The sequence below is a fragment of the Eleutherodactylus coqui genome, chromosome 12, assembly GCF_035609145.1.
Source record: "Eleutherodactylus coqui strain aEleCoq1 chromosome 12, aEleCoq1.hap1, whole genome shotgun sequence".
Lineage (NCBI taxonomy): Eukaryota > Metazoa > Chordata > Amphibia > Anura > Eleutherodactylidae > Eleutherodactylus > Eleutherodactylus coqui.
The window spans coordinates 88,891,659-88,912,531 of record NC_089848.1 but is presented as its reverse complement, the minus strand read 5'-3'; the positions used below and the strand labels follow the sequence as shown (position 1 = coordinate 88,912,531).

The 20,873-nt window shown below is 45.0% G+C and overlaps 1 protein-coding gene across 1 annotated transcript; it reads right to left on the bottom strand.

The window, feature by feature from the left end:
* Window positions 1–1,380: 1,380 nt before the first annotated feature.
* On the bottom strand, window positions 1,381–20,516 carry BET1 (Bet1 golgi vesicular membrane trafficking protein). The gene is made up of 3 exons (XM_066585012.1): window positions 20,303–20,516; window positions 10,680–10,736; window positions 1,381–2,068 (listed from the first exon to the last, which is right to left on the bottom strand). The coding sequence occupies exons 1-3, from the start codon at window positions 20,423–20,425 to the stop codon at window positions 1,913–1,915; spliced, it is 336 nt and encodes a 111-aa protein (XP_066441109.1). The 5' UTR covers window positions 20,426–20,516; the 3' UTR covers window positions 1,381–1,912.
* Between the last annotated feature and the right edge of the window lie 357 nt (window positions 20,517–20,873).

The following is a 20,873-nucleotide window of genomic DNA, read 5'->3' as shown; positions in this document are numbered from 1 at the left end:
GCGCATATTGGCCGGCGTTTTCACAGCCGGCCAATATTCGCTTCTGTTTGGGGCGTAGTTGCTCGTGAACGAGTGCACAAATCTAACGTTTGTGCGTGCATTCACACAGCAAGGGGTCCGGTGCAAATGGGCCGAGATCACCATGCCGTTGCCCATTTCCCCTCCCTCCCCACCAATTATGCATAACAAGCGTCTTATTAGTTACAGTCCCGGCTGAAATCAGAACGCCGATAGCAGAGATACCAGCTGTTGTCTTAGCGGCACCAGTAACTAACGTGCGGGGGGTGGAAGGGATGAGCTAGGTAAACGAATCCAACTGGTTTAATTACCCAAAATCCACATGAACTGCGAGGTCCTGGGGACGGATTTTACAAGAATTACCAAAATATGGATGAGAGAAGCGTTTTTTTATTCCCAAGATCATTCCCCTGAAGTCAGAAATTTACTAGCATTTGCAATTTTTGAGCGATGTTTAATACTTTTGACTTTTCTGCGAGAGTATTCTAGAGAATACCTTTATTGGCTAAATAGAAAAATTATATCTGCAAACTTTTGGAGTACGGAGGCAACATTGGGGCGATAGCAGGCTGAGCTGGATGGACATAGGGCTCTTTTTTTAGCCCAACATACAATGTTACAATGCCCAAGTGGACCGGGTATAACCGAGTCTTTTCTTGCCGTTCTTTGATTCCCGATGACATGCACCAAAGGTCCTTTCATTCGGGACAACTGTCAAGTGTCCTCTTCCAGCCACCCGCCTCCAGAGTAAACAGACAGTCATTCATAGATGAAGCACTGCCTGTTCACACGGGCCGAGTATTGTCAGGTTCTTGTGCCTGTATATTGAAATGTAAAAAGTTGAAATAGGCTGCCTGCAGATGGCCGGGTCGGATCCGGTGGGCAGGGAGCTGCGGGGGAGAGTGGAAAGGAACGGAGGGGAGATCTCTCGCTCACCCCCTGCTGACTGCCGCTACTCACCGCTCCCCCGCGCTGGCACCCGAACCTTTTGTCTCGAGCGGCCAGGTACTCGTTAAGGGCAATGCTCGCTCATCTCTAGTGCTAATGTAAAGACAGTCTTAAGCACATCAATTGAACATTGGGTATTGCAAGTGAAGGGGTCACCCCCTTCATTCTACTGGTCTGGTTAGAGACCCAGGGGGTCAGACCTCACCATCACCAATCCCACGCCACTTAAGGGGTTCACCCCTTCAGTCTACTGTTCCAGGGATCACACCCCACCAATGACATGTTGATGAAAATCTGTGTTTCTGCACAAAGGGACAAATGTTAGAAAGTTGCAACTATCTTGCCTGTTGGGGGGGGGCACAATAATATGACACCACACAGCCCCTTTAATATGAAATGACCACATATAATGAATATGTTAAAAGTGCTGTTTAATGTCCATTCAAAATGTTAATTTACTACATATGGAGTTTCCAAGAGGAGGGTTAGATGCATCCAAGCCTGGAGATTGTGCGCTTCCTTCCATGAAGAGGAATCCTCTGTACGAGGTCATAATTAGAACACAATTAACAGAGTGTGACCCTTCACAACTCTTCTCGGATCATTAACGGTCTTCTGCTAGGACTTGCTACTTTCATCATCGTACGCCTATGGATTTACTGGAATGAACGTCCGGAAACATGAAAAAAATCTGGATGAGCGAAACTGGTCATAAAACGACTAAATGGTCTCAACAAGTTTTTAAAAAAGGAGAAAACAACCAACTTCCAGTAAGCGAGACTCTACGGTGCAGTCGTTGAAAGAAATGCTCAAGACCAGTAGACTCGAACCTGTTGTGATGCTACAACGCCCGGAATGCCCTGAGAGACTAGCGACCGCTACGCCAAGAAAATAATGAATTATATTAGAGAATTGTGGCACAATAAGAAGCAAAGAGAAAGTCCGATCACCTGAGCTTTACAAACCAGTAAATGACAAAGAACACAAAAAAGGCGAAGAGCATCATATACAAAAACAGCTTGGCCTGACTGCCCCTGGAGAGCACCTTGAGTCTGCCCATTGTCGCCCCTAGGATGCCACCGGTGGAATCGAAATCAGAGTCCTAAAAAATAAAAGTTAAATGGATAGAATGTAAAATTTTGTAACAAAGAAAAGGAATAAACATGTTAGAGCTAAATAAGATTAAACATTCCCACTGCAGCTGAACATTTCATTCCAATGCAGGTTCTAATACAGTTTGGAGTACAGATCTTTCCTTATTTTATAGGACTACAATAAGAAGGGGGGGGGGGGGGGTTCACACAGGATGGATTTGCCGCGGAAATTCCGTCCGGAATGTCCGGGCGGCAAATCCGCATGCGGCCACTAATCTCGGGATTAGCCAGCCATGTGGACGAGATTTCTCAGAAATCTCGACCATACGGGACGGCCAATCCGCTGCGGTTAATCCGGCCGAAACCGCGGCTGCGCCGACCGCAGCATGTCCCTTCTTTTTTCTTTCCTCTGCGGCCACGCTCTCCTCTGTGGGAGTGCCGGCCGCAGCGGAAGAGCGATCGGCCGGGCCGCTTCAAAGCCGCCGTGGGTTTTTCTGCGGCGCTTCTCTCGGCGGAAATCTCGCGGTTTTTGCTGCGGCCAAATTGCGAGATTTCCGTCGGGAATCCGCCCTGTGTGACCCCAGCCTAATACTGCCCCCCCATGTCCAAAGCTATGACTACTATAAGGGTATGTTCAAATATAGCGAAAAAGCTAAAGTTAAACCATTGGTGCAGATTCTGACTTGTTACTAAGGACTGCAGCCACAAGTCAGGCAATGCAGTAGTGGGCACATCACCTGACTGGCGGCTGCAGTGCTTAGTAGTACACTGCACCGAAGAGCGACCGACTGCGAGGTGAGAGGAGTAGCAGGTTGAAATCAGCTGTGGATCTGCAGGTCATTACGGGTCAAAATCCACACCAATTGTTTGACTTTATTACTTATGTGGAAATGCTGAAGATTTTGCCACATGACTTCCACTATGTGTAAACCTAAAAATGTGTGAACCCAAACACTGTCCCCTTACGTGCAAGAATATATTGTCTACAATACGCCCCCCCCCCCCCCCCAAAGTACAAGAATATAACTAGTATAATATTACCCCTATGTACAAGAATATTAGTAGTTACATACTAGTTATATTCTTGTATGTAGGCAGTAGTATTAAACTACCATAGTACTGCCCGCCGTCGGCGCGAGCCTGCTGCTACTATAATGCTGCCCCCCCTATGTACGAGAATAGAACTACTATAATGCTGCCCCCCCTATGTACGAGAATAGAACTACTATAATGCTGCCCCCCCTATGTACGAGAATAGAACTACTATAATGCTGCCCCCCCTATGTACGAGAATAGAACTACTATAATGCTGCCCCCCCTATGTACGAGAATAGAACTACTATAATGCTGCCCCCCCTATGTACGAGAATAGAACTACTATAATGCTGCCCCCCCTATGTACGAGAATAGAACTACTATAATGCTGCCCCCCCTATGTACGAGAATAGAACTACTATAATGCTGCCCCCCCTATGTACGAGAATAGAACTACTATAATGCTGCCCCCCCTATGTACGAGAATAGAACTACTATAATGCTGCCCCCCCTATGTACGAGAATAGAACTACTATAATGCTGCCCCCCCTATGTACGAGAATAGAACTACTATAATGCTGCCCCCCCTATGTACGAGAATAGAACTACTATAATGCTGCCCCCCCTATGTACGAGAATAGAACTACTATAATGCTGCCCCCCCTATGTACGAGAATAGAACTACTATAATGCTGCCCCCCCTATGTACGAGAATAGAACTACTATAATGCTGCCCCCCCTATGTACGAGAATAGAACTACTATAATGCTGCCCCCCCTATGTACGAGAATAGAACTACTATAATGCTGCCCCCCCTATGTACGAGAATAGAACTACTATAATGCTGCCCCCCCTATGTACGAGAATAGAACTACTATAATGCTGCCCCCCCTATGTACGAGAATAGAACTACTATAATGCTGCCCCCCCTATGTACGAGAATAGAACTACTATAATGCTGCCCCCCCTATGTACGAGAATAGAACTACTATAATGCTGCCCCCCCTATGTACGAGAATAGAACTACTATAATGCTGCCCCCCCTATGTACGAGAATAGAACTACTATAATGCTGCCCCCCCTATGTACGAGAATAGAACTACTATAATGCTGCCCCCCCTATGTACGAGAATAGAACTACTATAATGCTGCCCCCCCTATGTACGAGAATAGAACTACTATAATGCTGCCCCCCCTATGTACGAGAATAGAACTACTATAATGCTGCCCCCCCTATGTACGAGAATAGAACTACTATAATGCTGCCCCCCCTATGTACGAGAATAGAACTACTATAATGCTGCCCCCCCTATGTACGAGAATAGAACTACTATAATGCTGCCCCCCCTATGTACGAGAATAGAACTACTATAATGCTGCCCCCCCTATGTACGAGAATAGAACTACTATAATGCTGCCCCCCCTATGTACGAGAATAGAACTACTATAATGCTGCCCCCCCTATGTACGAGAATAGAACTACTATAATGCTGCCCCCCCTATGTACGAGAATAGAACTACTATAATGCTGCCCCCCCTATGTACGAGAATAGAACTACTATAATGCTGCCCCCCCCTATGTACGAGAATAGAACTACTATAATGCTGCCCCCCCCTATGTACGAGAATAGAACTACTATAATGCTGCCCCCCCCTATGTACGAGAATAGAACTACTATAATGCTGCCCCCCCTATGTACGAGAATAGAACTACTATAATGCTGCCCCCCCTATGTACGAGAATAGAACTACTATAATGCTGCCCCCCCTATGTACGAGAATAGAACTACTATAATGCTGCCCCCCCTATGTACGAGAATAGAACTACTATAATGCTGCCCCCCCTATGTACGAGAATAGAACTACTATAATGCTGCCCCCCCTATGTACGAGAATAGAACTACTATAATGCTGCCCCCCCTATGTACGAGAATAGAACTACTATAATGCTGCCCCCCCTATGTACGAGAATAGAACTACTATAATGCTGCCCCCCCTATGTACGAGAATAGAACTACTATAATGCTGCCCCCCCTATGTACGAGAATAGAACTACTATAATGCTGCCCCCCCTATGTACGAGAATAGAACTACTATAATGCTGCCCCCCCTATGTACGAGAATAGAACTACTATAATGCTGCCCCCCCTATGTACGAGAATAGAACTACTATAATGCTGCCCCCCCTATGTACGAGAATAGAACTACTATAATGCTGCCCCCCCTATGTACGAGAATAGAACTACTATAATGCTGCCCCCCCTATGTACGAGAATAGAACTACTATAATGCTGCCCCCCCTATGTACGAGAATAGAACTACTATAATGCTGCCCCCCCTATGTACGAGAATAGAACTACTATAATGCTGCCCCCCCTATGTACGAGAATAGAACTACTATAATGCTGCCCCCCCTATGTACGAGAATAGAACTACTATAATGCTGCCCCCCCTATGTACGAGAATAGAACTACTATAATGCTGCCCCCCCTATGTACGAGAATAGAACTACTATAATGCTGCCCCCCCTATGTACGAGAATAGAACTACTATAATGCTGCCCCCCCTATGTACGAGAATAGAACTACTATAATGCTGCCCCCCCTATGTACGAGAATAGAACTACTATAATGCTGCCCCCCCTATGTACGAGAATAGAACTACTATAATGCTGCCCCCCCTATGTACGAGAATAGAACTACTATAATGCTGCCCCCCCTATGTACGAGAATAGAACTACTATAATGCTGCCCCCCCTATGTACGAGAATAGAACTACTATAATGCTGCCCCCCCTATGTACGAGAATAGAACTACTATAATGCTGCCCCCCCTATGTACGAGAATAGAACTACTATAATGCTGCCCCCCCTATGTACGAGAATAGAACTACTATAATGCTGCCCCCCCTATGTACGAGAATAGAACTACTATAATGCTGCCCCCCCCTATGTACGAGAATAGAACTACTATAATGCTGCCCCCCCTATGTACGAGAATAGAACTACTATAATGCTGCCCCCCCTATGTACGAGAATAGAACTACTATAATGCTGCCCCCCCTATGTACGAGAATAGAACTACTATAATGCTGCCCCCCCTATGTACGAGAATAGAACTACTATAATGCTGCCCCCCCTATGTACGAGAATAGAACTACTATAATGCTGCCCCCCCTATGTACGAGAATAGAACTACTATAATGCTGCCCCCCCTATGTACGAGAATAGAACTACTATAATGCTGCCCCCCCTATGTACGAGAATAGAACTACTATAATGCTGCCCCCCCTATGTACGAGAATAGAACTACTATAATGCTGCCCCCCCTATGTACGAGAATAGAACTACTATAATGCTGCCCCCCCTATGTACGAGAATAGAACTACTATAATGCTGCCCCCCCTATGTACGAGAATAGAACTACTATAATGCTGCCCCCCCTATGTACGAGAATAGAACTACTATAATGCTGCCCCCCCTATGTACGAGAATAGAACTACTATAATGCTGCCCCCCCTATGTACGAGAATAGAACTACTATAATGCTGCCCCCCCTATGTACGAGAATAGAACTACTATAATGCTGCCCCCCCTATGTACGAGAATAGAACTACTATAATGCTGCCCCCCCTATGTACGAGAATAGAACTACTATAATGCTGCCCCCCCTATGTACGAGAATAGAACTACTATAATGCTGCCCCCCCTATGTACGAGAATAGAACTACTATAATGCTGCCCCCCCTATGTACGAGAATAGAACTACTATAATGCTGCCCCCCCTATGTACGAGAATAGAACTACTATAATGCTGCCCCCCCTATGTACGAGAATAGAACTACTATAATGCTGCCCCCCCTATGTACGAGAATAGAACTACTATAATGCTGCCCCCCCTATGTACGAGAATAGAACTACTATAATGCTGCCCCCCCTATGTACGAGAATAGAACTACTATAATGCTGCCCCCCCTATGTACGAGAATAGAACTACTATAATGCTGCCCCCCCTATGTACGAGAATAGAACTACTATAATGCTGCCCCCCCTATGTACGAGAATAGAACTACTATAATGCTGCCCCCCCTATGTACGAGAATAGAACTACTATAATGCTGCCCCCCCTATGTACGAGAATAGAACTACTATAATGCTGCCCCCCCTATGTACGAGAATAGAACTACTATAATGCTGCCCCCCCTATGTACGAGAATAGAACTACTATAATGCTGCCCCCCCTATGTACGAGAATAGAACTACTATAATGCTGCCCCCCCTATGTACGAGAATAGAACTACTATAATGCTGCCCCCCCTATGTACGAGAATAGAACTACTATAATGCTGCCCCCCCTATGTACGAGAATAGAACTACTATAATGCTGCCCCCCCTATGTACGAGAATAGAACTACTATAATGCTGCCCCCCCTATGTACGAGAATAGAACTACTATAATGCTGCCCCCCCTATGTACGAGAATAGAACTACTATAATGCTGCCCCCCCTATGTACGAGAATAGAACTACTATAATGCTGCCCCCCCTATGTACGAGAATAGAACTACTATAATGCTGCCCCCCCTATGTACGAGAATAGAACTACTATAATGCTGCCCCCCCTATGTACGAGAATAGAACTACTATAATGCTGCCCCCCCTATGTACGAGAATAGAACTACTATAATGCTGCCCCCCCTATGTACGAGAATAGAACTACTATAATGCTGCCCCCCCTATGTACGAGAATAGAACTACTATAATGCTGCCCCCCCTATGTACGAGAATAGAACTACTATAATGCTGCCCCCCCTATGTACGAGAATAGAACTACTATAATGCTGCCCCCCCTATGTACGAGAATAGAACTACTATAATGCTGCCCCCCCTATGTACGAGAATAGAACTACTATAATGCTGCCCCCCCTATGTACGAGAATAGAACTACTATAATGCTGCCCCCCCTATGTACGAGAATAGAACTACTATAATGCTGCCCCCCCTATGTACGAGAATAGAACTACTATAATGCTGCCCCCCCTATGTACGAGAATAGAACTACTATAATGCTGCCCCCCCTATGTACGAGAATAGAACTACTATAATGCTGCCCCCCCTATGTACGAGAATAGAACTACTATAATGCTGCCCCCCCTATGTACGAGAATAGAACTACTATAATGCTGCCCCCCCTATGTACGAGAATAGAACTACTATAATGCTGCCCCCCCTATGTACGAGAATAGAACTACTATAATGCTGCCCCCCCTATGTACGAGAATAGAACTACTATAATGCTGCCCCCCCTATGTACGAGAATAGAACTACTATAATGCTGCCCCCCCTATGTACGAGAATAGAACTACTATAATGCTGCCCCCCCTATGTACGAGAATAGAACTACTATAATGCTGCCCCCCCTATGTACGAGAATAGAACTACTATAATGCTGCCCCCCCTATGTACGAGAATAGAACTACTATAATGCTGCCCCCCCTATGTACGAGAATAGAACTACTATAATGCTGCCCCCCCTATGTACGAGAATAGAACTACTATAATGCTGCCCCCCCTATGTACGAGAATAGAACTACTATAATGCTGCCCCCCCTATGTACGAGAATAGAACTACTATAATGCTGCCCCCCCTATGTACGAGAATAGAACTACTATAATGCTGCCCCCCCTATGTACGAGAATAGAACTACTATAATGCTGCCCCCCCTATGTACGAGAATAGAACTACTATAATGCTGCCCCCCCTATGTACGAGAATAGAACTACTATAATGCTGCCCCCCCTATGTACGAGAATAGAACTACTATAATGCTGCCCCCCCTATGTACGAGAATAGAACTACTATAATGCTGCCCCCCCTATGTACGAGAATAGAACTACTATAATGCTGCCCCCCCTATGTACGAGAATAGAACTACTATAATGCTGCCCCCCCTATGTACGAGAATAGAACTACTATAATGCTGCCCCCCCTATGTACGAGAATAGAACTACTATAATGCTGCCCCCCCTATGTACGAGAATAGAACTACTATAATGCTGCCCCCCTATGTACGAGAATAGAACTACTATAATGCTGCCCCCCTATGTACGAGAATAGAACTACTATAATGCTGCCCCCCTATGTACGAGAATATAACTACTATAATGCTGCCCCCCTATGTACGAGAATATAACTACTATAATGCTGCCCCCCTATGTACGAGAATATAACTACTCTAATACTGCCCCCTATGTACAAGAATATAACTACTCTAATACTGCTCCCTATGTACAATAATATAACTACTATAATACTGCCTCCTATGTACAAGAATATAACTCCTATAATACTGCTCCCTATGTACACGAATATAACTACTATAATACTGCTCCCTATGTACACGAATATAACTACTATAATACTGCCCCCTATGTACAAGAATATAACTACTATAATACTGCCCCCTATGTACGAGAATATAACTACTCTAATACTGCCCCCTATGTACAAGAATATAACTACTCTAATACTGCCCCCTATGTACAATAATATAACTACTATAATACTGCCTCCTATGTACAAGAATATAACTCCTATAATACTGCCCCCTATGTACAAGAATATAACTACTATAATACTGCCAGCTATGTACAAGAATATAACTACTATAATACTGCTCCCTATGTACACGAATATAACTACTATAATACTGCCCCCTATGTACAAGAATATAACTACTATACTATCGCCCCCTCCTATGTACAAGAATATAACTACTATACTATCGCCCCCTCCTATGTACAAGAGTATAACTGCCTCCAACATCTTATAATACATTTGTTCCTTCCATCACATTTTGGGCTTAATACATAAATAGTATTACCATAGCAACCGAACAGTTCATGTAATTTCCCAACCTGTTCTGGAAAAATGAAAGCAATGAACCGACTGGTTGCTATGGTAACAATGATGAACAGTTTTTATGCTTTCCTCTACATAGCTATAGAGTTCTATAGGCCAAGTGGAATCTGACTACTACATGATCTCATACTTGCCAAAAGTCCCGTTCCTGGAAAGTATAAACCACAAAAGGGGAGGAGTTTATGCAAATTAATATTTACACGGTAATTTCCCAGCTGAATTGAGGGAACAGCTTATAAAACAGGCGACAATTTCTGAATCAGCTGTGTCATGCAGGGTCACTATTAGAGATGAGCGAGCGTACTCGGAAAAGCACTACTCGCTCGAGTAATTTGCTTTATCCGAGTATCGCTGTGCTCGGGTCTGAAGATTCGGGTGCCGGCACGGAGCGGGGAGCTGCAGGGGAGAGCGGGGAGGAACGGAGGGGAGATCTTTCTCTCCCTCTCTCCCGCCCGCTCTCCCCTGCTCCCCGCTGCGACTCACCTGTCAGCCGCAGCGGCACCCGAATCTTCAGACCCGAGCACAGCGATACTCGGATAAAGCACATTACTCGAGCGAGTAGTGCTTTTCCAAGTACGCTCGCTCATCTCTAGTCACTATGTATACTCTGCACGTCTTGATGAACGGTTGTGACATCCTCCTGTTGTGTATGACGGCGCACTCACCATCTCAGAGAGCATGTTATTGTGGTACTTCACTTCTGTCCCAATATCAATAGAAAGCTAAAGAGAAAGAGAAGAAAATGTTAATGTACAGTCTTTATAGGCATTTCTTCAACCACAGCTTGTATAATTCAACCTGACTAAGAAACGGTTCTGAAACTCTTAAAACATTTGATGGGGGGGGGGGGGGGGGGGGGGGGCGGTTCGTGCATATGCACAGAATTTTTAAAAATTGCAAAAAATAAAAACTGCAACTTCTTGCAGTTTTACTCTGCGTCTGCCATTTTTTTCTGCAAAAAAAAAAAAAAAGGGCGCAAGGCTCTTCACAGGGGGTCGCAAGAATGTCTATGCAGGCGATTGTACACCTCATGTGATTATCTATGTATCAAACTGATCTTGGCATGTACCGGCTATGGAGAAGAAACAAGATACTCGCCTCCTTTGCTCCCCCAGCTCTGCTGCTTCCCACTTTCTGGTTAGGCCAATCAAGTGCTGGATGGCATGTGACCACCGTAACCAACACCTGGGCTCAGCTGCCCACCTACCCAGATCAGAAGGAGAAGAGAGGAGCGGCAGGGAGCAGGAGAGGAGAGTATCCTGTCACTTTTCCCCCCTCTTTGGGGGCAACAAAGGAGGGGATGCTACTGCAGGATCAGACAAGGCAGTATTTTTACCATATGGGGACAGAAAACACACAATGTAGGTTGCAAAATAAAGGTTGTCATCTGGTTGGTTGCTGTGTGTAACCAGCTGTGGCATCTGCTTTTCTGTGAATTCATTTTAGGTTACAGCCACTAATGTGAATTCATGCATGGTTATTTACATCTACACTGCTCAGTACTTCTGTACACTGTCCTACTTGATGATGTTATGTCTGTGCGTTACAGAGGTCAGAATCTGCAGTTCTCTGCAAAGTCTATAGAACACAGCACAGCAGCCTGACTCTCCCCACAAGTTCTGAGAGAACCGAGAATCAGAACTACACCCTGCATAGGGGGAAAATGCAAAATACCAAAAAACTTAATGGCCAGAAATCGTGCCATTCCTTATATACACACGGCAGCTTAATCTAAAGCGTTAGATATGCTTTAGTTCATGCCTTGCCCAAGTATCATGCAATCACTCCTACTTTCTGACCAGGGTATGGTCAAACCTGTTCAGCTCTACCAAACAGCCTTGTCAGATCATCTCTGCGATTAGGTTTAAAGAGGTTGCCATTTGTATTGCAGCCTTAAAGGGGTTGTCCCGCGCCAAAACGTTTTTTTTTTTTTAATTCAATAGGCCCTCCGTTCGGCGCGAGACAAACCCAAGGGATGGGTTAAAAAAAAAGGTTTAGTACTTACCCAGATCCCCGCGCTGCGGCGACTTCTTTCTTACCTTACCAAGATGGCCGCCGGGATCTTCACCCATGATGCACCGCGGGTCTTCTCCCATGGTGCACCGTGGGCTCTGTGCGGTCCATTGCCGATTCCAGCCTCCTGATTGGCTGGAATCGGCACACGTGACGGGGCGGAGCTACGAGCACCAGCTCTCCAGCACGAGCGGCCCCATTCACCAGGGAGAAGACCGGACTGCGCAAGCGCGTCTAATCGGGCGATTAGACGCTGAAATTAGACGGCACCATGGCGACGGGGACGCCAGCAACGGAGCAGGTGAATAACTTCTGTATGGCTCATATTTAATGCACGATGTATATTACAAAGTGCATTAATATGGCCATACAGAAGTGCTGAACCCCACTTTCTTTCGCGGGACAACCCCTTTGTGGATCCACCGATACCAACTGTTAGGTGATGCACCCTCCCCCCAAAACACACAAAGGGATGGAATTGCTTTTTTCTTTTCCACCCCCAACCCCTCTTCAACTAAAAGATTTATACATTTTCAACTAATCACAGCACTGTTTTTATTGTGCAGCCAGTTCTTCAAAGTGAAAGCTGTGCTGTGATTGGTTGCTATTGGCAGGAAAGACAGTTTTTCTTTATGGTAGTTGACATAAATCTGCCCCATTAACTGCAGGACACAGAGCGTTGTCGGAGTGTTGGCCATGTGACCTGAAGGCCGGAACAAAAGTGCAGAATTCACAGCCTGGAGGGGGTCAAGCTACAGAAATGGATTCTTCACAACAGAGGTCTCCGATACGGTGATGGATTTCCCAAAATGAACAGTTTAACTGTACTTGTGTGTGAGAAAGGCGATCGTGGAACCTTGAAATAAACTGTAATCTTCATCACATGTAATAACGTAAGGCCTCCGCTCCCGAATCCAAAATAACCCTCTCAAATACTTCCGAAATTTAGACATTAATTAAAGAAGCTCCATTGGACTTATGTCTTTGCACTTGTTACCTTCTGATCAAGTATGTTCATCTTATCCATCTTTCTGCACTTGCGAGGGTCCATGAAGTTGGGGCTCTCACTGACTGCTTGTATGAAGGTTGCTATACTTCTATAACTATTCTGATGACACGGCCACTGAAGTCAATGACAATATCATGAGCAAACATCCTTCTGGCCAGAGGTTCCAGGCAGAAGCTGTTGATAAACCGCCACACCGTAGACATTCAGGTAGCGCCACCCCCCACCCCCACCCCCACCTGCTGAGGTTACACTCGGAGACTCTATGTATTTTAGTTCTGGTAACAAGTCTAGACATCTCCAAGGAGCCAACTGTTTTCTAAAAATCAGTCTTGATAAGCATCAAAGGGGCTTCAAAGTAACTTGACACATGAACAAAAATCTAAAAGTTTTTATTTACATACGTTACTACAAGCCTCCTTTGGCCCTAAGGACATCAGATATTCTCTATGGACATACCAAATGTATCAGATATTAGTAAAAAGTATTTCCCTCCATTCATCCTGCAAACGTCTGGCGAGTTCTCTCAAAGAAGATCTCCACTGTTCATATTTCTTGACCTGACCTTCCAGTTTGTCCCAAAGATGTTCTGTTGGGTTCAGGACGGCCTCTGTGTTGTCGGTCCAATCGTGGAACATCCATATCCTCAAACCAACGTAAACCGCGTTGGATTTGTGACAAGGCGCGTTGATTTGTTGGAAGTATTGTTGACCATGCCCAAAGTATTGTCACATAGTCAGCAGCACATTATTGTCTGGGCCTGAGGACTGGAGTTGAGAAAGACCAGTCTAGAGTGTCAAGGTACACCTGTGTTCATGGTCCTTGTCACTACAATCAACGGACAGAGACCATCATGCCACGTAAAACACCCCCAGACCATAACGGAACTCAGGTGTTCCCTAGGCATCCTCCACATCCAGGTACGTCCATCTGATCTGAAGATGGAGTTGTGTGTGATTCATCACTCCATACAACGTTCTTCCATTGCTCGACTGTTGAATGTCGATGTTTCTTGCACCATTGTAGATTGGCTGAGGCATCTTCTCTAAGAGAACATGCTAGATATTCAGCATGAAGGGAGAGAAACATCAGCAGAAGTGTGTCAAACGTTAGTAGAAAGTATACCACGGAGAGTATCTGACGTCATTAGGGCCAAAGGAGCCCCACTAAGTAGCAACATATGGATATAATTTTGATTGGCCAATTTTGGTAGGATAGTATTCGTTCTACAAACTTGCAATTTAAAAAACAGTCTAAAAAGGTACCTTTACACTGGGCGATTATGGCCTGAAGTCTCACTAGAAACAGCAAATTCGGGTGATAATCGTGGCATGTACACGCGGTCACTGACAGGGCAGTGAGCAAGAAATCGCTCACTTGTTGAAGTTGCTTTGTTTGTAGCCAAACTAAAGACCAAGCGACTATCCGGCCGTGTAAACAGGAGATGTGAATGGAGAAGAAAGGGCCAGAACGATCCCAGGCCGCTCCGCCGTCATTCTTTGACAAGCACATGAGCTGTAGTTGGGCGGCAGCCCATAGGACGGCTGTCAAGTGCTTATGCGGCCGACAGTCATCCCGCCTATAAGGTACCTTAAGGCCACTCTCACATGTGTTTTTTACCGCGGCATTTTGAACGCCGCTGTAATCGCGGTAGAATGTTCCCATTGTTTTCAATAGGTTCACGCAGACATGCGTTAGAAAACATTTGAAGACGCTATGTGTGAGAGTGGCCTTACTGTTGACGAAATGTGACAAATGAGCTTTTGTATGGAATGAGGAACTCCTGGGAATCTTGCCTTAAAACCACCATTAATAAGCCCTCTTCATTGCTAGGTCACCAGGCAGCACAGCACTGCCGGACAGCACTTCCGGGAGCGGTCTACCGCAGTCTACTGGAAATTGTAACTTATTTAGTAGAGGTAGTTTTCTCCAAGGAGTCTCGTAACAGCGCTGATCACAAGAAACACTATCTAGTGACCTGGCTGAAGAGGGTTAGAAATCTTGGAAAGTTCTATGGGGTTTCCACTTCAGAGAACCACCGATTCCAATAGGCACCTTGAATAGTGCTGCAGATTAATGGCCCATACAGCGGCACATATTACTGATCACCCGTTGCATGAAGCAGTAACAGAGGTGACTGACTGCTATTGGCATGTCCTGTACCCCCAAATGCCTTAGATTTCTTATGGCGGAACCATGGTATGTTCCAATGTGTGCCAAGTTATAGAGATACTCACCCCTAGATGTTATAGGCACATGGATTGTCTACAGGTCCATAATATTGACTTATAAAGACTGTGTCAGTTGGCGTACAAGGCCTAGGCGAGCAATAATGCATATGGGCCATTACTATGGGCAGAGATGGACAGCATTCTGCTGACCAAAATAACCGACGTGACCAGCCCAGGAGACAAACTGACTTGTATTGGCATCTATAGAAAAGAACCCCAAAAGTAAGCAGGAAGCAAAACTTTAGGCACAACGGCAACATATTTTGTGCGATTCTCCAGGTGAGGAACCTACAATGTCAGCTGGAGACAATCCTCTTCCGGTTAACACGCTGCAAAAAAAGTTCTGGAGACATGCCGGGAGAGGATATTGGTGGCGGTCATTTACCGGAGACTCCTACCAATTGCCAAAACGAAGCAGCTTTGGCACTGGGATAAGCGTTGTGTACCTTCGACTTACACTGGCTTTAAATGTCCAAGGATAAACGTGATAAGTGTTTCACCATCCCAATCATCTGAATGGAACGGTCACTACCTTGGCTTAGAGATATGTCCATCACCAATGAAAGTCAATGATGCCAGAGAGGTGCGGTGCTCTGCCTTCACAAATCCTCATTTTAGGTAAATATTTTTGTTTTCACCACTTTTCTATGATGTAAGCGTTTTAGCAGTCGGGTCATTCCGTGTCAGTTCAACCAACGCTCCCAGTCGACCATCTCAGATTTCAATGAAACTTTGCACAAAGATAGACCCTGACCCTAAACTAAGATAGCCAGAATATTAGGCTTCAAAGTGCTTTGGTTCACAAGCTACAGGTCTTAATCTAGGGGGTTGTCATGTGATTACAGCGCGCAACCTGAAAAAAGGGGCGATTTCAATCCATTGCCAAGCCAGTTCCAATGACTCTAGAGCAATGAAACTTCACACACTAGGAGGACTTTTGGTGCTGAATCCAGCTAAGCTACTCAGACTGCCACTCTTATCATCATTCTGCCACCATTGCATGTCAAAGTAGCTGAAAAAGTCTATCGCGCAAAATAAAACTCATATTTTAAGCAGTAATAACTCATAATCAATGCGATCCAACTCAGCTCTGAATTTATCAATGTGTACTCCATAGAAATGGTTCTCATTATTCCCATTATGGACCCAAAAGGATAAATAGCTCTTAAGATACAATGAGTCAAAAATTGCAAAAAACACTTTTTTGCTAATTTTTCCCTTTTTCAAAGGCAAAAATCGGAATGTACTCCATTTTTTTTTTCTTTTCATTTTTGTTCTATTTGGAAGAGAATTTTTTGCTCTACAAGATTCGATGTTTTTCATTTTGTTCCCAGACCTTCTAGATGGGAAAATATCAATGCCTGTGAAGGTCCTATGCACTCGCGGAGGTCAAATAATAAAATAAGTGTAAGTTTTGCATGGATGTATAATTAGTTTAGAAATCATGAGAAGGTAAATTATTTTTGGAATGAGACAACTTTTTGTGCTCAAGAAACTTATGTGATCAAAAATTGCATGGCGAGTTCAGGTGAGCCCCAAGCTTTGGCCTAAGATGGTCAGAAGATCATTGAGTGTTGCATAATGATTGTGGTATATTACAGTGATCACTGGGCTTATTTAGCACTCTATCCAGATTGGATACTAAGATTATCTAAGGCTAGCATTTGTGGAATAAATAACTAGTTATTTATTTATTAACTAGTTATTTATTTATTATACAAATGCTAGCCTTCGATAATCTTAATATCCAATATGGATAGAGTGCTAAATAAGCCCAGTGATCACTGTAATATGCCACAATCATTATGCAACACTCAATGATATTCTGACCATTTTAGCCCAAAGCTTGTGGCTCTCCTGAACTCGCCATGCAATTTTTGATCACAAGTTTCTTGAGCACAAAAAGTTGTCTCATTCCAAAAATAATTTACCTTCTCATGATTTCTAAACTAATTATACATCCATGCAAAACTTACACTTATTTTATTATTTGACCTCCGCGAGTGCATAGGACCTTCACAGGCATTGATATTTTCCCATCTAGAAGGTCTGGGAACAAAATGAAAAACATCGAATCTTGTAGAGCAAAAAATTCTCTTCCAAATAGAACAAAAATGAAAAGAAAAAAAAAATTGGAGTACATTCCGATTTTCGCCTTTGAAAAAGGGAAAAATTAGCAAAAAAGTGTTTTTTGCCATTTTTGACTCATTGTATCTTAAGAGCCATTTATCCTTTTGGGTCCATAATGGGAATAATGAGAACCATTTCTATGGAGTACACATTGATAAATTCAGAGCTGAGTTGGATCGCATTGATTATGAGTTATTACTGCTTAAAATATGAGTTTTATTTTGTGCGATAGAATTTTTCAGCTACTTTGACATGCAATGGTGGCAGAATGATGATAAGAGTGGCAGTCTGAGTAGCTTAGTTGGATTCAGCACCACAAGTTCTCCTAGTGGGTGAGGTTTCATTGCTCTAGAGTTATTGGAACTGGCTTGGCAATGGATTGAATTGGCCACTTTTATCAGGTTGCGCGCTGTAATCACGTGACAACCCCCTAGATTAAGACCTGTAGCTCGTGAACCAAAGCACTTTGAAGCCTAATATTCTGGCTATCTTAGTTTAGGGTCAGGGTCTATCTTTGTGCAAAGTTTCATTGAAATCTGAGATGGTCGACCGGGAGCGTTGGTTGAACTGACACAGAATGACCCAGTCAATGAATGACTCTACACAGTAGCTTATGAGGAGCACCAACTCACCCATTCAGCGGAAATCATTTGGGTATGGCCAAGATAAACCAACCCAAGTGGCCAATGTGCCAAAAAAAAAAAGTCACCGATACTTGACACCTTGGCTCGTTTCCTATGGATGTCAAAGTAAGTTTTTACTGTATGGCTATATAAAATCGCACTGGCTTCTGGGATGATCTGAGAATTGCCCCAACTGCAGCAAAACTCATGATTGGTCCAACGATGAGTTACCTATGGTATCAGCCAAATCATCTATGCGTGAAAGTGCTGGACAAAATCTTACTAGGTGGGAATGGGGCAACTCCATCAACTAAGAAGCCCATAAGTGATTCAATGGATGAACGAGGGGAAAAGGCTTATGTAATAACCTACCAACTCCTCTTCAGTAATTCCATCTTCATGCCATCATGGACTCACCTTGCGTGTTTCCCTACCAGCTGCCACTATGAATTTCCTGGTTAGACTAATAGGAAGACCAGGTAGCGGCCAGTACAGAGCCCATGCCAACCTGGCCACCCAGAGGGGAAAGCAATGTCCTGGCATCAGGGCCTTAGTGGTGGACTGGTGGTTAGGCTAAAATGTGACCACATCATGGTCATCTGAAGTAGCCAAAGGGTGCATTCCGTAGACAGCCTCTTTTCCTCTGTGTATTGTTTGACTTCTCATTGACCTGGCTTGACTGATTATTTTATGCTTGATCCCATTCTATCTTCTACTTTGTGCTCTTACTGGACCCTGGTTCATCCGACGGCACCATAGCTGACCGCTACACCTACATTACTGAGCCCTGTCTTTCTATGTTACGTCTCACCCCGCATGTGTCTTAGCCCGATTACCATTACTTAGTAATGTAGTGCCTGGCCTTGCCTCACACTCCTCTGTGTTATATTCTAACCAGCACGCCTATTTGCTTGTGTTTGTTTGCCATTGCCTAGAAGAACTGTACCGCCAATCCCTCTTATTTTTGATCTGGTTTCCCAAGAGCTATTGGTGTCCAAAGAATTATATACAAATAGGCCGCCTGCACACGGGCGGAAATCCCGCGGCGGGATTTCCCGCGGGATTTCCGCCACTGAAAGTTTGCATAGGAGTGCATTACAATACGCACTCCTATGCAGACGGCCGCGGTTTGGCCGCGCAAAATCTCGCGCGGCAAACAAACCGCGGCTTGTCCTATTTTTGTGCACGGCTCGCACTCACCCAGTCGCCGCAGCCGGCACATGAAAGAGCCGGGGCCGCCAGGCACGGGAGAGTACGCGCTCGTCCCTGCAGGCTCTCGGGTCGGGTCCCGCGGCAAGAATTCTCGCTGCTGGATCCGACCCGCTCGTCTGCAGGCGGCCATAAGGGAGATGGAATAAAACCTCCACAGCGCCACCTATTGGAAGGCAGTATTCCTTCAAGCTGAAGTCAGACCCTTTATACAAGCCTTGTAAAAATGACTGGGAATTAAAAGCAAAGCCAGACTCCATGCACAGACAGCTGTTTCAGGGTATTTGCCGCTCATCAGTGTGCAGTAGGAGTCTGGCTTTGCTAGTAAGAGGCCTGGGACGGGGGCCAGTCAATGGAAGCCATCCGTCACGCTATCTTCCTCTGTAGCACAGCAGAAGATAGCGTGAAACCGCTTCCCCGCCTACCGCCAGCCGCGTCATATGACGCGGCCGGTACGGAGCCAGTCACGGCCGTGTGCAGCCGGCCTTATGGGCTGCCATCCTTTACCAGAGACTTGCCTTTTTTTTGTAGATCGCCTTAATATATAAGTCAAATCCTACTACAGACAGCGAATTGGGACAGCCTGAACCCTGCAAATAAAACCCCCGGACTGCAGCAATTAGGGTAGCGTAAATGGTTTACTGCCGTACGCTCTTCCATGTACATGAAGGCGTAGCGTTCTAGGATACTTCATGGACATTATGTAAACAGTCCACCACTAAGGGGTTAAAAATAAGGTCGTTAAATATTGCCAGGTCCCAATTCCAGCCTCTGCAGCTACATTTAATAATCATGGAGAAGCCCTTTAAGGCCACCTGGAGCTCTCTAGCTACGGCATAACAATCATGCGGCCTCACTCAAAAAACTATCATTTACAGGACCTAGAATTACAGAAAATAGGAAAACAACCAAAAGTTTCTGACAGCTGCTTAGAACTACAACTCCCATCATACTTTCTCGAGTGTGAGCATTACCAGCTGGCACAAACGCATGACGGGATTTGTAGTCCAACACCAACTTTAGAGAGAGACAGCTGAGAAGCGGGTACGGAGGCCCAAGCGGGTCAGTTCACTCACAGATTTCAGCGCGTTGGCCTTGAGCCGCAGGTTTTCGGTGAGTTTCTCGTTCTCCTCTTCATACACGCTGTAACCGCTCATCTCCGGGCGTCCTTCCCGGTGCTTCATCCCTTCCCGGTCCATGCTGGCGGTGCGGGCTCCTTCTCACATCCAGCACAGTGATTACGTGGACTGGACTTCAGAAAGCAGCAAAATGAAACCGGCTGTGTACGGCGTGCGGGAGGGATCAAAATGCTTCTCTTGTCGTTTCTCATTGGTATTTGTCAGCGCTTGTTCTATCAGTGAGGGGTCTCTGCGCCCAAGATGTTTCTTACGTCAGTGGAGGGGGAGGGGGGGCTTGTTTAGTCACTTTTTGGGTACATAATATATTAAAAAAGGTTATTTATATTTTTTTCAATGATAAAAGAATGCCTGGTTATAGGGATATAAAAATATAGTTGTTTTTTAACTTTTTTTTAGGCCGGCTTCACACGGGTTTAAGCACAATTGCGCACGCTTTAAGCTGGCTTCACACGGGCGTATTTGCGCACGTGAAATTTCGGTGTGCAACACGCAGAGAATGGAATTCATT